The sequence below is a fragment of the Oncorhynchus clarkii genome, chromosome 19 (genome assembly GCF_045791955.1).
Source record: "Oncorhynchus clarkii lewisi isolate Uvic-CL-2024 chromosome 19, UVic_Ocla_1.0, whole genome shotgun sequence".
Taxonomy (NCBI): domain Eukaryota; kingdom Metazoa; phylum Chordata; class Actinopteri; order Salmoniformes; family Salmonidae; genus Oncorhynchus; species Oncorhynchus clarkii.
Window position 1 is genome coordinate 5,671,321 of NC_092165.1, and position 17,392 is coordinate 5,688,712.

At 46.3% G+C, this 17,392-nt stretch overlaps 1 protein-coding gene across 1 annotated transcript in view; it reads left to right on the forward strand.

Annotated features, from left to right (window-relative positions):
* LOC139375518 (adhesion G protein-coupled receptor L3-like) overlaps window positions 1-17,392 on the forward strand; it is a 161,510-nt gene that overhangs the window by 36,927 nt on the left and 107,191 nt on the right. Inside the window, exons 5-8 of the mRNA XM_071117350.1 lie at window positions 6,860-7,084; window positions 7,176-7,340; window positions 15,875-15,978; window positions 17,345-17,392. The exon at window positions 17,345-17,392 is cut by the window's right edge and continues 138 nt beyond it. Of these exons, the coding sequence (XP_070973451.1) occupies window positions 6,860-7,084; window positions 7,176-7,340; window positions 15,875-15,978; window positions 17,345-17,392 (542 nt within the window). The remainder of the gene's footprint in view (window positions 1-6,859; window positions 7,085-7,175; window positions 7,341-15,874; window positions 15,979-17,344) is intronic.

The following is a 17,392-nucleotide window of genomic DNA, read 5'->3' on the forward strand; positions in this document are numbered from 1 at the left end:
GGGGTTAGGGTGTAACCCAGAAGGGTTGGAGTGTAGGGGTTAGGGTGTAACCCAGAAGGGTTGGAGTGTAGGGGTTAGGGTGTAACTCAGAAGGGTTGGAGTGTAGGGGTTAGGGTGTAACTCAGAAGGGTTGGAGTGTAGGGGTTAGGGTGTAACTCAGAAGGGTTGGAGTGTAGGGGTTAGGGTGTAACTCAGAAGGGTTGGAGTGTAGGGGTTAGGGTGTAACTCAGAAGGGTTGGAGTGTAGGGGTTAGGGTGTAACCCAGAATGGTTGGAGTGTAGGGGTTAGGGTGTAACTCAGAAGGGTTGGAGTGTAGGGGTTAGGGTGTAACTCAGAATGGTTGGAGTGTAGGGGTTAGGGTGTAACCCAGAAGGGTTGGAGTGGAGGGGTTAGGGTGTAACCCAGAATGGTTGGAGTGTAGGGGTTAGGGTGTAACCCAGAAGGGTTGGAGTGGAGGGGTTAGGGTGTAACCCAGAATGGTTGGAGTGTAGGGGTTAGGGTGTAACCCAGAAGGGTTGGAGTGGAGGGGTTAGGGTGTAACCCAGAATGGTTGGAGTGTAGGGGTTAGGGTGTAACTCAGAAGGGTTGGAGTGTAGGGGTTAGGGTGTAACTCAGAAGGGTTGGAGTGTAGGGGTTAGGGTGTAACTCAGAAGGGTTGGAGTGTAGGGGTTAGGGTGTAACCCAGAATGGTTGGAGTGTAGGGGTTAGGGTGTAACTCAGAAGGGTTGGAGTGTAGGGGTTAGGGTGTAACCCAGAATGGTTGGAGTGTAGGGGTTAGGGTGTAACTCAGAAGGGTTGGAGTGTAGGGGTTAGGGTGTAACTCAGAAGGGTTGGAGTGTAGGGGTTAGGGTGTAACTCAGAAGGGTTGGAGTGTAGGGGTTAGGGTGTAACCCAGAAGGGTTGGAGTGTAGGGGTTAGGGTGTAACCCAGAAGGGTTGGAGTGTAGGGGTTAGGGTGTAACTCAGAAGGGTTGGAGTGTAGGGGTTAGGGTGTAACTCAGAAGGGTTGGAGTGTAGGGGTTAGGGTGTAACTCAGAAGGGTTGGAGTGTAGGGGTTAGGGTGTAACTCAGAAGGGTTGGAGTGTAGGGGTTAGGGTGTAACTCAGAAGGGTTGGAGTGTAGGGGTTAGGGTGTAACCCAGAATGGTTGGAGTGTAGGGGTTAGGGTGTAACTCAGAAGGGTTGGAGTGTAGGGGTTAGGGTGTAACTCAGAATGGTTGGAGTGTAGGGGTTAGGGTGTAACCCAGAATGGTTGGAGTGTAGACATACTTGTTCTTGAACACATCCGTCTGTTTATGTTGTCGTGACAAAGTTGACACTTCGCTTAGATTCGCTACGTTTTGATTTATTTAACTAGGCAATTCAGTTTAGAAGAAAAAAATCTTATTTTTTCAGTGACGGCCTAGGAACAGTGGGTTAACTGCCTTGTTCAGGGGAACAATGACAGATTTGTTCTACCTTTGTCAGCTCAGGGATTCGATCTTGCAACCTTTCGGTTACTAGTCCAACACTAACCACTAGGCTACCCTGCCGCCCCAATTTAAACAGTGTACCAAATTATTCAACTCTTGTTTGTCATTCAAGTGCCGTGCACGCAATGCGTTGTGGGAAACAGAGATATTTCAGAAAGGAGGAGATAGGAATCCCATTTGGAGGAGTTGAATGGAGTAACGTCCCACCCAACCGACTGTAGACCCATCGGATTCACGTTGTCATGCTGCAACACACGGTTGCTAAGCTAATCGTCACACAATCCCTTCTCAAAGTCACGGTATATGAGTCGAGAAACCTGCCTATTTTCCTCGAAATTACGCAATGTCACTATTCCAAAGATATACGGTATTTACAGAGAACAAGTTAATGATCTCACATCTTGGAAAATATTTGCAATGTTGTACTTCTTGTTCACGACATTCATGCTAATGTTTGGTATTTGGGCTAGCGCCCAATTGATTCCCATTCACTCCTTGAAGGACAGCTCTCCTTGTCCCAGAATTGCCCAGAATCCACCACGCGGCCCATTGACGACACATGGGCAATGTACACAATGGGCATTAATACGATTCTAATGGGTGTTTCGTATCTCCTCAGAAGTATCTCTGTGGGAAAGAAACATACTCTGCTCTCTCTCTCAGAGACAAACTACAAGTTGAACTCGGTGAGATAGGCTCCTAAATTGCTAGTGCAGTTTGTTTAAGGAGATTTTACAGCTAGCTAGCTACTTCACATGCTGATTCTGACTTTGGAATTATTGTGTGTAGCTATGTTTTCTTGCCAGCTAGCTAGCTAGCCCAGAGAGAGAGAGGGAGCATTGCATTGTGGGTTTTGTAGTAGACTTGAGTTGCAACAGAATTCCAGGAATTTGTGGTTTGGTTTCCATTTAATTGTTTGTATTTTAATCTTCCAGAATTAACCCTGTAACCATGCAGAATTAACCCTGTAACCATGCAGAATTATCCCTGTAACCATGCAGAATTAACCCTGTAACCATGCAGAATTAACCCTGTAACCATGCAGAATTATCCCTGTAACCATGCAGAATTAACCCTGGAACCATGCAGAATTGTGAGGGAGGGAGGGAATGAGGGAGGGAATGAGGGAGGGAGAGAGGGAGGGAGAGAATGAGGGAGGTAGGGAGGGAGAGAGGGAAGAAGGGAGGGAATGAGGGAGGGAGGGAGAGAGGGAGGGAGGGAATGAGGGAGGTAGGGAGGGAGGGAGAGAGGGAGGGAGGGAATGAGGGAGGTAGGGAGGGAGGGAGAGAGGGAGGGAGGGAATAGGGAGGTAGGGAGGGAGAGAGAGAGGGAGGGAGGTCGTATGGCGTTTGGGGACGGGAACATTCCAATGACTACAACCCTGTGTGGGAACAGAGCAGAGCAGAGCAGAACAGAACAGAACAGAACAGAACAGAACAGAGCAGAATGGTTGAAGAGAAAATAATGTACTTAGTTGATGAAAGAAACGGTGGAGAGGAGGGGTTAGGGTGTAACCCAGAAGGAGTAGAGGGGTTAGGGTGTAACCCAGAAGGAGTGGAGGGGTTAGGGTGTAACCCAGAAGGAGTGGAGTGGAGGGGTTAGGGTGTAACCCAGAAGGAGTGTAGGGGTTAGGGTGTAACCCAGAAGGAGTGTAGGGGTTAGGGTGTAACCCAGAAGGAGTAGAGGGGTTAGGGTGTAACCCAGAAGGAGTGGAGGGGTTAGGGTGTAACCCAGAAGGAGTGGAGGGGTTAGGGTGTAACCCAGAAGGAGTGTAGGGGTTAGGGTGTAACCCAGAAGGAGTGTAGGGGTTAGGGTGTAACCCAGAAGGAGTGTAGGGGTTAGGGTGTAACCCAGAAGGAGTGTAGGGGTTAGGGTGTAACCCAGAAGGAGTGTAGGGGTTAGGGTGTAACCCAGAAGGAGTGGAGGGGTTAGGGTGTAACCCAGAAGGAGTGTAGGGGTTAGGGTGTAACCCAGAAGGAGTGTAGGGGTTAGGGTGTAACCCAGAAGGAGTGGAGGGGTTAGGGTGTAACCCAGAAGGAGTGGAGGGGTTAGGGTGTAACCCAGAAGGAGTGGAGGGGTTAGGGTGTAACCCAGAAGGAGTGGAGGGGTTAGGGTGTAACCCAGAAGGAGTAGAGGGGTTAGGGTGTAACCCAGAAGGAGTGGAGGGGTTAGGGTGTAACCCAGAAGGAGTGGAGGGGTTAGGGTGTAACCCAGAAGGAGTGGAGGGGTTAGGGTGTAACCCAGAAGGAGTGGAGGGGTTAGGGTGTAACCCAGAAGCAGTAGAGGGGTTAGGGTATAACCCAGAAGGAGTAGAGGGGTTAGGGTGTAACCCAGAAGGAGTTGGAGGGGTTAGGGTGTAACCCAGAAGGAGTGGAGGGGTTAGGGTGTAACCCAGAAGGAGTGGAGTGGAGGGGTTAGGGTGTAACCCAGAAGGAGTGGAGTGTAGGGGTTAGGGTGTAACCCAGAAGGAGTGGAGGGGTTAGGGTGTAACCCAGAAGGAGTAGAGGGGTTAGGGTGTAACCCAGAAGGAGTGGAGTGTAGGGGTTAGGGTGTAACCCAGAAGGAGTGGAGTGGAGGGGTTAGGGTGTAACCCAGAAGGAGTGGAGTGGAGGGGTTAGGGTGTAACCCAGAAGGAGTGGAGTGTAGGGGTTAGGGTGTAACCCAGAAGGAGTGGAGGGGTTAGGGTGTAACCCAGAAGGAGTGGAGTGTAGGGGTTAGGGTGTAACCCAGAAGGAGTGGAGTGGAGGGGTTAGGGTGTAACCCAGAAGGAGTGGAGTGGAGGGGTTAGGGTGTAACCCAGAAGGAGTGGAGTGTAGGGGTTAGGGTGTAACCCAGAAGGAGTGGAGGGGTTAGGGTGTAACCCAGAAGGAGTAGAGGGGTTAGGGTGTAACCCAGAAGGAGTGGAGGGGTTAGGGTGTAACCCAGAAGGAGTGGAGGGGTTAGGGTGTAACCCAGAAGGAGTAGAGGGGTTAGGGTGTAACCCAGAAGGAGTAGAGGGGTTAGGGTGTAACCCAGAAGGAGTAGAGGGGTTAGGGTGTAACCCAGAAGGAGTGGAGGGGTTAGGGTGTAACCCAGAAGGAGTGGAGGGGTTAGGGTGTAACCCAGAAGGAGTGGAGTGGAGTGGAGGGGTTAGGGTGTAACCCAGAAGAAGTGGAGTGGAGCGGTTAGGGTGTAACCCAGAAGGAGTGGAGGGGTTAGGGTGTAACCCAGAAGGAGTGGAGGGGTTAGGGTGTAACCCAGAAGGGTTGGAGTGTAGGGGTTAGGGTGTAACTCAGAAGGGTTGGAGTGTAGGGGTTAGGGTGTAACCCAGAAGGAGTGGAGTGGAGTGGAGGGGTTAGGGTGTAACCCAGAAGGAGTGTAGTGGAGCGGTTAGGGTGTAACCCAGAAGGAGTGGAGGGGTTAGGGTGTAACCCAGAAGGAGTGTAGGGGTTAGGGTGTAACCCAGAAGGGTTAGAGTGTAGGGGTTAGGGTGTAACCCAGAAGGAGTGGAGTGGAGGGGTTAGGGTGTAACCCAGAAGGAGTGGAGTGGAGGGGTTAGGGTGTAACCCAGAAGGAGTGGAGTGGAGGGGTTAGGGTGTAACCCAGAAGGAGTGGAGTGGAGCGGTTAGGGTGTAACCCAGAAGGAGTGGAGGGGTTAGGGTGTAACCCAGAAGGAGTGGAGGGGTTAGGGTGTAACCCAGAAGGAGTGGAGGGGTTAGGGTGTAACCCAGAAGGAGTGGAGGGGTTAGGGTGTAACCCAGAAGGAGTGGAGGGGTTAGAGTGTAACCCAGAAGGAGTGGAGGGGTTAGGGTGTAACCCAGAAGGAGTGGAGGGGTTAGGGTGTAACCCAGAAGGAGTGGAGGGGTTAGGGTGTAACCCAGAAGGAGTGGAGGGGTTAGAGTGTAACCCAGAAGGAGTGTAGGGGTTAGGGTGTAACCCAGAAGGAGTGTAGGGGTTAGGGTGTAACCCAGAAGGAGTGGAGGGGTTAGGGTGTAACCCAGAAGGAGTGGAGGGGTTAGAGTGTAACCCAGAAGGAGTGTAGGGGTTAGGGTGTAACCCAGAAGGAGTGTAGGGGATAGGGTGTAACCCAGAAGGGGTGTAGGGGTTAGGGTGTAACCCAGAAGGGTTGGAGTGTAACCAAGAAGATACCAAAGACAGAATGTTAATTTCATAACCAGCGTTCAATGGTTTCATTAAATTATGAAAGAATTTCTCAAATGTCCCCATTTTTTTTACCCCCCCCAGAACAACAGTTTAGTACGTTCCTTTTACCCCCCCCAGAACAACAGTTTAGTACGTTCCTTTTACCCCCCCCAGAACAACAGTTTAGTACGTTCCTTTTACCCCCCCCAGAACAACAGTTTAGTACGTTCCTTTTACCCCCCCCAGAACAACAGTTTAGTACGTTCCTTTTACCCCCCCCCAGAACAACAGTTTAGTACGTTCCTTTTACCCCCCCAGAACAACAGTTTAGTACGTTCCTTTTACCCCCCCAGAACAACAGTTTAGTACGTTCCTTTTACCCCCCCCAGAACAACAGTTTAGTACGTTCCTTTTACCCCCCCAGAACAACAGTTTAGTACGTTCCTTTTACCCCCCCAGAACAACAGTTTAGTACGTTCCTTTTACCCCCCCCCCAGAACAACAGTTTAGTACGTTCCTTTTACCCCCCCAGAACAACAGTTTAGTACGTTCCTTTTACCCCCCCCCCCCAGAACAACAGTTTAGTACGTTCCTTTTACCCCCCCCCCAGAACAACAGTTTAGTACGTTCCTTTTACCCCCCCAGAACAACAGTTTAGTACGTTCCTTTTACCCCCCCAGAACAACAGTTTAGTACGTTCCTTTTACCCCCCCCAGAACAACAGTTTAGTACGTTCCTTTTACCCCCCCAGAACAACAGTTTAGTACGTTCCTTTCTGAACAGTTACACCCCACTGCATTTTCTTTATCTATTCCATTGTTTCCTCCACACCAACCAGGACTAGTACATTCCCTTCTTTATCTAACTCATTTATCTCCCTCTCTCTCCTTCTCTCTCTCTCCTTCTCTCTCCTTCTCTCTCCTTCTCTCTCTCTCTCTCGTTAACTCTCTCTCCTTCTCTCTCCTTCTCTCTCTCTCCTTCTCTCTCCTTCTCTCTCTCTCCTTCTCTCTCTCCTTCTCTCTCCTTCTCTCTCTCTCTTCTCTCCTCCTCTCTCTCTCTCTCTCTCTCTCTCTCCTTCTCTCTCTCTCTCTCTCTCCTTCTCTCTCTCTCTCTCTCTCTCCTTCTCTCTCTCTCTCTCTCTCCTTCTCTCTCTCCTTCTCTCCATTCAGACTTCCTTCCTTCCTCCACCACAACAGTTCCTTCTTCTCTTGTTTCTCTAATTGGATCATCTCTCTCTCTTTCTCTCTCTCTTTCTCTCTCCGTCCAGACTTGGTTCCTCCAGTCATCCACGGACCTCCCAAAGTCCCCTCCTCCTCTTCCTCCACCAGTCGGACCACGACCACCCGGTCTCCTCCCTACTATACCACGGCGCGACCAATCCTCACCACCTTCCCCGGTCAACGGTCCAGGACAACCACGACCGTGCGGAACCCTGCCGGTGGTGGCGTGGTCGTCCCCGGCGATAACCAGATCCCAGAGATCGTTAACCCCGGTAACGGCCATTAACGGAAATGAACTCATTCTGTTCCAATGTGTTATCGTATAATAATTGTACCTGTTTTTAACATGTACATCTCCGGTAGGTAACGGACGGTCGGTTCCAGCCATGGGTGTTCCCCCTCTGCCTCCCCAGCCCCCGGTCATACCCCCCCAGGACCACTGCTCCCCCAGGGTGACAGCTGAAGTGTCCTGGCCCAGAACCCAGCAGGGACAGATGGCCAAGCAGCCCTGTCCTGTAGGGACACTAGGTAACTACAGCCCTGTCCTGTAGGGACACTAGGTAACTACACTACTAACTACAGCCCTGTCCTGTAGGGACACTAGGTAACTACACTACTAACTACAGCCCTGTCCTGTAGGGACACTAGGTAACTACACTACTAACTACAGCCCTGTCCTGTAGGGACACTAGGTAACTACAGCCCTGTCCCGTAGGGACACTAGGTAACTACACTACTAACTACAGCCCTGTCCTGTAGAGACACTAGGTAACTAGACTACTAACTACAGCCCTGTCCTGTAGGGACACTAGGTAACTACAGCCCTGTCCTGTAGGGACACTAGGTAACTACACTACTAACTACAGCCCTGTCCTGTAGGGACACTAGGTAACTACAGCCCTGTCCCGTAGGGACACTAGGTAACTACACTACTAACTACAGCCCTGTCCTGTAGAGACACTAGGTAACTAGACTACTAACTACAGCCCTGTCCTATAGGGACACTATGTAACTACAGCCCTGTCCTGTAGGGACACTAGGTAACTACAGCCCTGTCCTGTAGGGACACTAGGTAACTAGACTACTAACTACAGCCCTGTCCTGTAGGGACACTAGGTAACTAGACTACTAACTACAGCCCTGTCCTGTAGGGACACTACTAACTACAGCCCTGTCCTGTAGGGACACTAGGTAACTACAGCCCTGTCCTGTAGGGACACTAGGTAACTAGACTACTAACTACAGCCCTGTCCTATAGGGACACTAGGTAACTACAGCCCTGTCCTGTAGGGACACTAGGGAACTACAGCCCTGTCCTGTAGGGACACTAGGTAACTAGACTACTAACTACAGCCCTGTCCTGTAGGGACACTAGGTAACTACAGCCTTGTCCTGTAGGGACACTAGGTAACTACAGCCCTGTCCTGTAGGGACACTAGGTAACTACAGCCCTGTCCTGTAGGGACACTAGGTAACTAGACTACTAACTACAGCCCTGTCCTGTAGGGACACTAGGTAACTACAGCCCTGTCCTGTAGGGACACTAGGTAACTACAGCTCTGTCCTATAGGGACACTAGGTAACTACAGCCCTGTCCTGTAGGGACACTAGGTAACTACAGCCCTGTCCTGTAGGGACACTAGGTAACTACAGCCCTGTCCTGTAGGGACACTAGGTAACTAGACTACTAACTACAGCCCAGTCAGATATAATACATGTAGTATATTATAGTAATCTACAGATATACAGTAGTTACTACAGTCAGATATAATACATGTAGTATATTATAGTAATCTACAGATATACAGTAGTTACTACAGTCAGATATAATACATGTAGTATAGACTACTAACTACAGCCCTGTCCTGTAGAGACACTAGGTAACTAGACTACTAACTACAGCCCTGTCCTATAGGGACACTATGTAACTACAGCCCTGTCCTGTAGGGACACTAGGTAACTACAGCCCTGTCCTGTAGGGACACTAGGTAACTAGACTACTAACTACAGCCCTGTCCTGTAGGGACACTAGGTAACTAGACTACTAACTACAGCCCTGTCCTGTAGGGACACTACTAACTACAGCCCTGTCCTGTAGGGACACTAGGTAACTACAGCCCTGTCCTGTAGGGACACTAGGTAACTAGACTACTAACTACAGCCCTGTCCTATAGGGACACTAGGTAACTACAGCCCTGTCCTGTAGGGACACTAGGTAACTACAGCCCTGTCCTGTAGGGACACTAGGTAACTAGACTACTAACTACAGCCCTGTCCTGTAGGGACACTAGGTAACTACAGCCTTGTCCTGTAGGGACACTAGGTAACTACAGCCCTGTCCTGTAGGGACACTAGGTAACTACAGCCCTGTCCTGTAGGGACACTAGGTAACTAGACTACTAACTACAGCCCTGTCCTGTAGGGACACTAGGTAACTACAGCCCTGTCCTGTAGGGACACTAGGTAACTACAGCTCTGTCCTATAGGGACACTAGGTAACTACAGCCCTGTCCTGTAGGGACACTAGGTAACTACAGCCCTGTCCTGTAGGGACACTAGGTAACTACAGCCCTGTCCTGTAGGGACACTAGGTAACTAGACTACTAACTACAGCCCAGTCAGATATAATACATGTAGTATATTATAGTAATCTACAGATATACAGTAGTTACTACAGTCAGATATAATACATGTAGTATATTATAGTAATCTACAGATATACAGTAGTTACTACAGTCAGATATAATACATGTAGTATATTATAGTAATTACATCTACAGATATACAGTAGTTACTACAGTCAGATATAATACATGTAGTATATTATAGTAATTACATCTACAGATATACAGTAGGAACTACAGTCAGATATAATACATGTAGTATATTATAGTAATTACATCTACAGATATACAGTAGTTACTACAGTCAGATATAATACATGTAGTATATTATAGTAATTATATATACAGATATACAGTAGTTACTACAGTCAGATATAATACATGTAGTATATTATAGTAATCTACAGATATACAGTAGTTACTACAGTCAGATATAATACATGTAGTATATTATAGTAATTACATCTACAGATATACAGTAGTTACTACAGTCAGATATAATACATGTAGTATATTATAGTAATTACATCTACAGATATACAGTAGTTACTACAGTCAGATATAATACATGTAGTATATTATAGTAATTACATCTACAGATATACAGTAGTTACTACAGTCAGATATAATACATGTTGTATATTATAGTAATTACATCTACAGATATACAGTAGTTACTACAGTCAGATATAATACATGTAGTATATTATAGTAATTACATCTACAGATATACAGTAGTTACTACAGTCAGATATAATACATGTAGTATATTATAGTAATTACATCTACAGATATACAGTAGTTACTACAGTCAGATATAATACATGTAGTATATTATAGTAATTATATCTACAGATATACAGTAGTTACTACAGTCAGATATAATACATGTAGTATATTATAGTAATTACATCTACATATATACAGTAGTTACTACAGTCAGATATAATACATGTAGTATATTATAGTAATTACATCTACAGATATACAGTAGTTACTACAGTCAGATATAATACATGTAGTATATTATAGTAATTACATCTACAGATATACAGTAGTTACTACAGTCAGATATAATACATGTAGTATATTATAGTAATTACATCTACAGATATACAGTAGTTACTACAGTCAGATATAATACATGTAGTATATTATAGTAATTACATGTTTTTTATACAGCAGAATCAAACATTGGAATCAGGGTTAGGGTTGGGGTGTTTAAGTCCTTGTAAAAAGGTCGTTGGGATCAGGATTAGGGTTGGGGTGTTCAAGTGCTTGTTTTAAGGTAGTTGGGATCAAGATTAGGGTTGGGGTGTTCAAGTGCTTGTTTTAAGGTAGTTGGGATCAGGATTAGGGTTGGGGTGTTTAAATCCTTGTAAAAAGGTAGTTGGGATCAGGATTAGGGTTGGGGTGTTTAAGTCCTTGTAAAAAGGTAGTTGGGATCAGGGCTGAGGTGTTTAAGTCATTGTAAAAAGGTAGTTGGGATCAGGATTAGGGTTGGGGTGTTTAAATCCTTGTAAAAAGGTAGTTGGGATCAGGATCAGGGTTGTGGTGTTTAAATCCTTGTAAAAAGGTAGTTGGGATCAGGATTAGGGTTGGGGTGTTTAAATCCTTGTAAAAAGGTAGTTGGGATCAGGATTAGGGTTGGGGTTGTCCTTGAAAATAAGGACAATTCCACACTCACTGGAAATAGTCTTTATAAGTTCACATCCTTTCCAGCAGTAAATACTATTTCCACCCAGTGCAGGTTTTTCATGTTCCAGACAGCAGACAATAAGTGTTTGACTAACACTACACACACAGAGCTTCTGTTATTTAAACAATGGAACAAGTAGGTTTCTGTCTGGCTTGTCTTTTCTTTAGAGCGTGGGTTGTTCTCTGTTAGAGCCTGGCTTTAAATTCTGTTAGAGCGTGGGTTGTTCTCTTTTAGAGCCTGGCTTTAAATTCTGTTAGAGCGTGGGTTGTTCTCTGTTAGAGCCTGGCTTTAAATTCTGTTAGAGCGTGGGTTGTTCTCTGTTAGAGCCTGGCTTTAAATTCTGTTAGAGCATGGGTTGTTCTCTGTTAGAGCCTGGCTTTACATTCTGTTAGAGCGTGGGTTGTTCTCTGTTAGAGCCTGGCTTTAAATTCTGTTAGAGCGTGGGTTGTTCTCTGTTAGAGCCTGGCTTTAAATTCTGTTAGAGCATGGGTTGTTCTCTGTTAGAGCCTGGCTTTAAATTCTGTTAGAGCATGGGTTGTTCTCTGTTAGAGCCTGGCTTTAAATTCTGTTAGAGCGTGGGTTGTTCTCTGTTAGAGCCTGGCTTTAAATTCTGTTAGAGCGTGGGTTGTTCTCTGTTAGAGCCTGGCTTTAAATTCTATTAGAGCGTGGTTTGTTCTCTGTTAGAGCCTGGCTTTAAATTCTGTTAGAGCGTGGGTTGTTCTCTGTTAGAGCCTGGCTTTACATTCTGTTAGAGCATGGGTTGTTCTCTGTTAGAGCCTGGCTTTAAATTCTGTTAGAGCGTGGGTTGTTCTCTGTTAGAGCCTGGCTTTACATTCTGTTAGAGCGTGGGTTGTTCTCTGTTAGAGCCTGGGTTGTTCTCTGTTAGAGCGTGGGTTGTTCTCTGTTAGAGCCTGGCTTTAAATTCTGTTAGAGCGTGGGTTGTTCTCTGTTAGAGCCTGGCTTTACATTCTGTTAGAGCGTGGGTTGTTCTCTGTTAGAGCCTGGCTTTAAATTCTGTTAGAGCGTGGGTTGTTCTCTGTTAGAGCCTGGCTTTAAATTCTGTTAGAGCGTGGGTTGTTCTCTGTTAGAGCCTGGCTTTAAATTCTGTTAGAGCGTGGGTTGTTCTCTGTTAGAGCCTGGCTTTAAATTCTGTTAGAGCGTGGGTTGTTCTCTGTTAGAATATGACTTTAAATCATGTTAGAGCTTTGGTTGTTCTCTGTTAGAGCGTGGGTTGTTCTCTGTTAGAGCCTGGCTTTAAATTCTGTTAGAGCGTGGGTTGTTCTCTGTTAGTGCCTGGCATTAAATTCTGTTAGAGCGTGGGTTGTTCTCTGTTAGAGCCTGGCTTTAAATTCTGTTAGAGCGTGGGTTGTTCTCTGTTAGAGCCTGGCTTTAAATTCTGTTAGAGCGTGGGTTGTTCTCTGTTAGAGCGTGAGTTGTTCTCTGTTAGAGCCTGGCTTTAAATTCTGTTAGAGCGTGGGTTGTTCTCTGTTAGAGCCTGGCTTTAAATTCTGTTAGAGCGTGGGTTGTTCTCTGTTAGAGCCTGGCTTTAAATTCTGTTAGAGCGTGGGTTGTTCTCTGTTAGAGTGTGAGTTGTTCTCTGTTACAGCGTGAGTTGTTCTCTGTTAGAGCGTGAGTTGTTCTCTGTTAGAGCGTGCGTTGTTCTGTTAGAGCGTGAGTTGTTCTGTTAGAGCGTGAGTTGTTCTCTGTTAGAGTGTGAGTTGTTCTCTGTTAGAGCGTGAATTGTTCTCTGTTAGAGCGTGAGTTGTTCTGTTAGAGTGTGAGTTGTTCTGTTAGAGCGTGAGTTGTTCTCTGTTAGAGTGTGAGTTGTTCTCTGTTAGAGCGTGAGTTGTTCTCTGTTAGAGCGTGAGTTGTTCTGTTGGAGCGTGAGTTGTTCTGTTAGAGTGTGAGTTGTTCTGTTAGAGCGTGAGTTGTTCTGTTAGAGCGTGAGGTGTTCTGTTAGAGCGTGAGTTGTTCTGTTAGAGCGTGCGTTGTTCTGTTAGAGCGTGAGTTGTTCTCTGTTAGAGCGTCAGTTGTTCTCTGTTAGAGCGTGAGATGTTCTGTTAGAGCGTGAGTTGTTCTCTGTTAGAGCGTGAGCTGTTCTCTGTTAGAGCGTGAGTTGTTCTGTTAGAGCGTGAGTTGTTCTCTGTTAGAGCGTCAGTTGTTCTCTGTTAGAGCGTGAGATGTTCTGTTAGAGCGTGAGATGTTCTGTTAGAGCGTGAGTTCTTCTCTGTTAGAGCGTGAGATGTTCTGTTAGAGCGTGAGATGTTCTGTTAGAGCGTGAGATGTTCTGTTAGAGCGTGAGTTGTTCTGTTAGAGCGTGAGTTGTTCTCTGTTAGAGCGTCAGTTGTTCTCTGTTAGAGCGTGAGATGTTCTGTTAGAGCGTGAGATGTTCTGTTAGAGCGTGAGTTGTTCTCTGTTAGAGCGTGAGATGTTCTGTTAGAGCGTGAGATGTTCTGTTAGAGCGTGAGATGTTCTGTTAGAGCGTGAGTTCTTCTCTGTTAGAGCGTGAGATGTTCTGTTAGAGCGTGAGATGTTCTGTTAGAGCGTGAGATGTTCTGTTAGAGCGTGAGTTGTTCTGTTAGAGCGTGAGTTGTTCTCTGTTAGAGCGTCAGTTGTTCTCTGTTAGAGCGTGAGATGTTCTGTTAGAGCGTGAGATGTTCTGTTAGAGCGTGAGTTGTTCTCTGTTAGAGCGTGAGCTGTTCTCTGTTAGAGCGTGAGTTCTTCTCTGTTAGAGCGTGAGATGTTCTGTTAGAGCGTGAGATGTTCTGTTAGAGCGTGAGATGTTCTGTTAGAGCGTGAGTTGTTCTCTGTTAGAGCGTGAGTTGTTCTGTTAGAGCGTGAGTTGCTCTCTGTTAGAGCGTGAGTTGTTCTCTGTTAGAGCGTGAGCTGTTCTCTGTTAGAGCGTGAGCTGTTCTCTGTTAGAGCGTGAGTTGTTCTCTGTTAGAGCGTGAGTTGTTCTGTTAGAGCGTGAGTTGTTCTGTTAGAGCGTGAGTTGTTCTGTTAGAGCGTGAGTTGTTCTGTTAGAGCGTGAGTTGTTCTGTTAGAGCGTGAGTTGTTCTGTTAGAGCGTGAGTTGTTCTGTTAGAGCGTGAGTTGTTCTCTGTTAGAGCGTGAGTTGTTCTCTGTTAGAGCGTGAGTTGTTCTGTTAGAGCGTGCGTTGTTCTCTGTTAGAGCGTGAGTTGTTCTGTTAGAGCGTGAGTTGTTCTCTGTTAGAGCGTGAGTTGTTCTCTGTTAGAGCGTTAGTTGTTCTGTTAGAGCGTGAGTTGTTCTGTTAGAGCGTGAGTTGTTCTCTGTTAGAGAGTGAGTTGCTCTCTGTTAGAGCGTGAGTTGTTCTGTTAGAGCGTGAGTTGTTCTCTGTTAGAGCGTTAGTTGTTCTGTTAGAGCGTGAGTTGTTCTGTTAGAGCGTGCGTTGTTCTGTTAGAGCGTGAGTTGTTCTGTTAGAGCGTGAGTTGTTCTCTGTTAGAGCGTGAGTTGTTCTGTTAGAGCGTGAGTTGTTCTGTTAGAGCGTGAGTTGTTCTGTTAGAGCGTGAGTTGTTCTGTTAGAGCGTGAGTTGTTCTGTTAGAGCGTGAGTTGTTCTGTTAGAGCGTGAGTTGTTCTCTGTTAGAGCGTGAGTTGTTCTCTGTTAGAGCGTTAGTTGTTCTGTTAGAGCGTGAGTTGTTCTGTTAGAGCGTGAGTTGTTCTCTGTTAGAGCGTGAGTTGTTCTCTGTTAGAGCGTGAGTTGTTCTCTGTTAGAGCGTGAGTTGTTCTGTTAGAGCGTGAGTTGTTCTCTGTTAGAGCGTTAGTTGTTCTGTTAGAGCGTGAGTTGTTCTGTTAGAGCGTGCGTTGTTCTGTTAGAGCGTGAGTTGTTCTGTTAGAGCGTTAGTTGTTCTGTTAGAGCGTGAGTTGTTCTGTTAGAGCGTGAGTTGTTCTCTGTTAGAGCGTGAGTTGTTCTCTGTTAGAGCGTGAGTTGTTCTGTTAGAGCGTGAGTTGTTCTCTGTTAGAGCGTGAGTTGTTCTGTTAGAGCGTTAGTTGTTCTGTTAGAGCGTGAGTTGTTCTGTTAGAGCGTGCGTTGTTCTGTTAGAGCGTGAGTTGTTCTGTTAGAGCGTGAGTTGTTCTGTTAGAGCGTGCGTTGTTCTGTTAGAGTGTGAGTTGTTCTGTTAGAGCGTGAGTTGTTCTCTGTTAGAGCGTGAGTTGTTCTGTTAGAGCGTGAGTTGTTCTGTTAGAGCGTGAGTTGTTCTGTTAGAGCGTGAGGTGTTCTGTTAGAGCGTGAGTTGTGTGATAACGTATAATATGAAACATGAACATCATATATAGGTCATGTTAACACTGTAACAACGTTCATTTCATGTGCCATGACAGGCATACATGCATATACAGCATACAATACATCTCATTATGAGAAACACACACACACACACACACACACAAACACAAATGTGTAGGGACGTGTGTTAGATTCAGATCACCAGTTCTTTAACCCCCCATAATGTCCGTCTCTGTCCTCTCCAGTACTAAGGTTGGTAAGTAGAGTATGACCCTACTGCTCAGACTCATGAATGTGAAACACTGTGCTTTGTCTGGTTAATTATCTCACACACACACACACACACACACACAGACACACAGACACACACACACACACACACGCACACAACCCCTGGCTCCTCCATACGTCCTGCCTCCCTGCCCACTCTCTGAATGTCAACGCTGTCTTACTGTGTTTGCTAAGCGTGTTGTCTTGGTGTTTGTGTGTCTTCCAGGCGTAGCTACATACGTGTGTGTTGCTCAGCAGGGCTACTGGGATCCCCAAGGCCCCGACATCAGCAACTGCACGTCTCCCTGGGTCAACCACATCATGCAGAAAGTGAGTAGGACTGCTGGCGGCGGCCATTGCGGCTACGCGGCTCTCCCATTGAAACACATTCTGGCGGCGGCCATTACGGCTCCCTCTCCCATTGAAACACATTCTGGCGGCGGCCATTACGGCTCCCTCTCCCATTGAAACACATTCTGGCGGCGGCCATTGCGGCTACGCGGCCCTCTCCCATTGAAACACATTCTGGCGGCGGCCATTACGGCTCCCTCTCCCATTGAAACACATTCTGGCGGCGGCCATTACGGCTCCCTCTCCCATTGAAACACATTCTGGCGGCGGCCATTACGGCTCCCTCTCCCATTGAAACACATTCTGGCGGCGGCCATTGCGGCTACGCGGCTCTCCCATTGAAACACATTCTAGGGCGTCCATTACGGATCTGGACCCAGGGGCAGTTTGTTCTCTCAGTTTCTCACGCATGGAGACACATTGGGGAAGATACTGGGGAAGATCTAGACTGTGCCCTAAAATGGCACTTAACAGGGTTCCATTTGGGAAACCTTGCCACCACTGTAGACGAGACGGGGTTGGTTCAGAGACTTCCTGTACTGTTTTGGCTGTGTGATGAGGTCAGTTCCTGGTTATATGACGTTAAAGACGATAGCTGTGTGATGACCTCAGTTCCTGGTTATATGACGTTAAAGACGATAGCTGTGTGATGAGCTCAGTTCCTGGTTATATGATGTTAAAGACGACAGCTGTGTGATGAGCTCAGTTCCTGGTTATATGATGTTAAAGACGACAGCTGTGTGATGAGGTCTGTTCCTGGTTATATGACGTTAAAGACGATAAAGAGTAAAGACTGGACTGAGGAGACTTTAGCTCATTTATACATTCTGGTTAGTATCAGCATCATCGTCATTATAGGAGTCGTGAATATCATGACAAAGACAAGAAATATTGAAGACATTTGTTTCATTCTGAGTTTATCTGCAGTTGTTTTAATCACTATCAGTTGTTTTAATCACTATCAGTTGTTTTAATCACTATCATCACCATCAGTTGTTTTAATCACTATCGGTTGTTTTAATCACTATCATCACTATCAGTTGTTTTAATCACTATCATCACCATCAGTTGTTTTAATCACTATCAGTTGTTTTAATCACGATCAGTTGTTTTAATCACTATCATTACTATCAGTTGTTTTAATCACTATCAGTTGTTTAATGACTGTCATTACTATCAGTTGTTTTAATCACTATCAGTTGTTTAATGACTATCAGTTGTTTTAATCACTATCAGTTGTTTAATGACTGTCATTACTATCAGTTGTTTTAATCACTATCAGTTGTTTTAATTACTATCAGTTGTTTGACCTATCTGTTCTATCTTCATCCTCCTCCTCCTCTAGTTGCGTAGCGGCGAGACGGCAGCCGTGGTTGCCAGGGAGCTGGCCGAG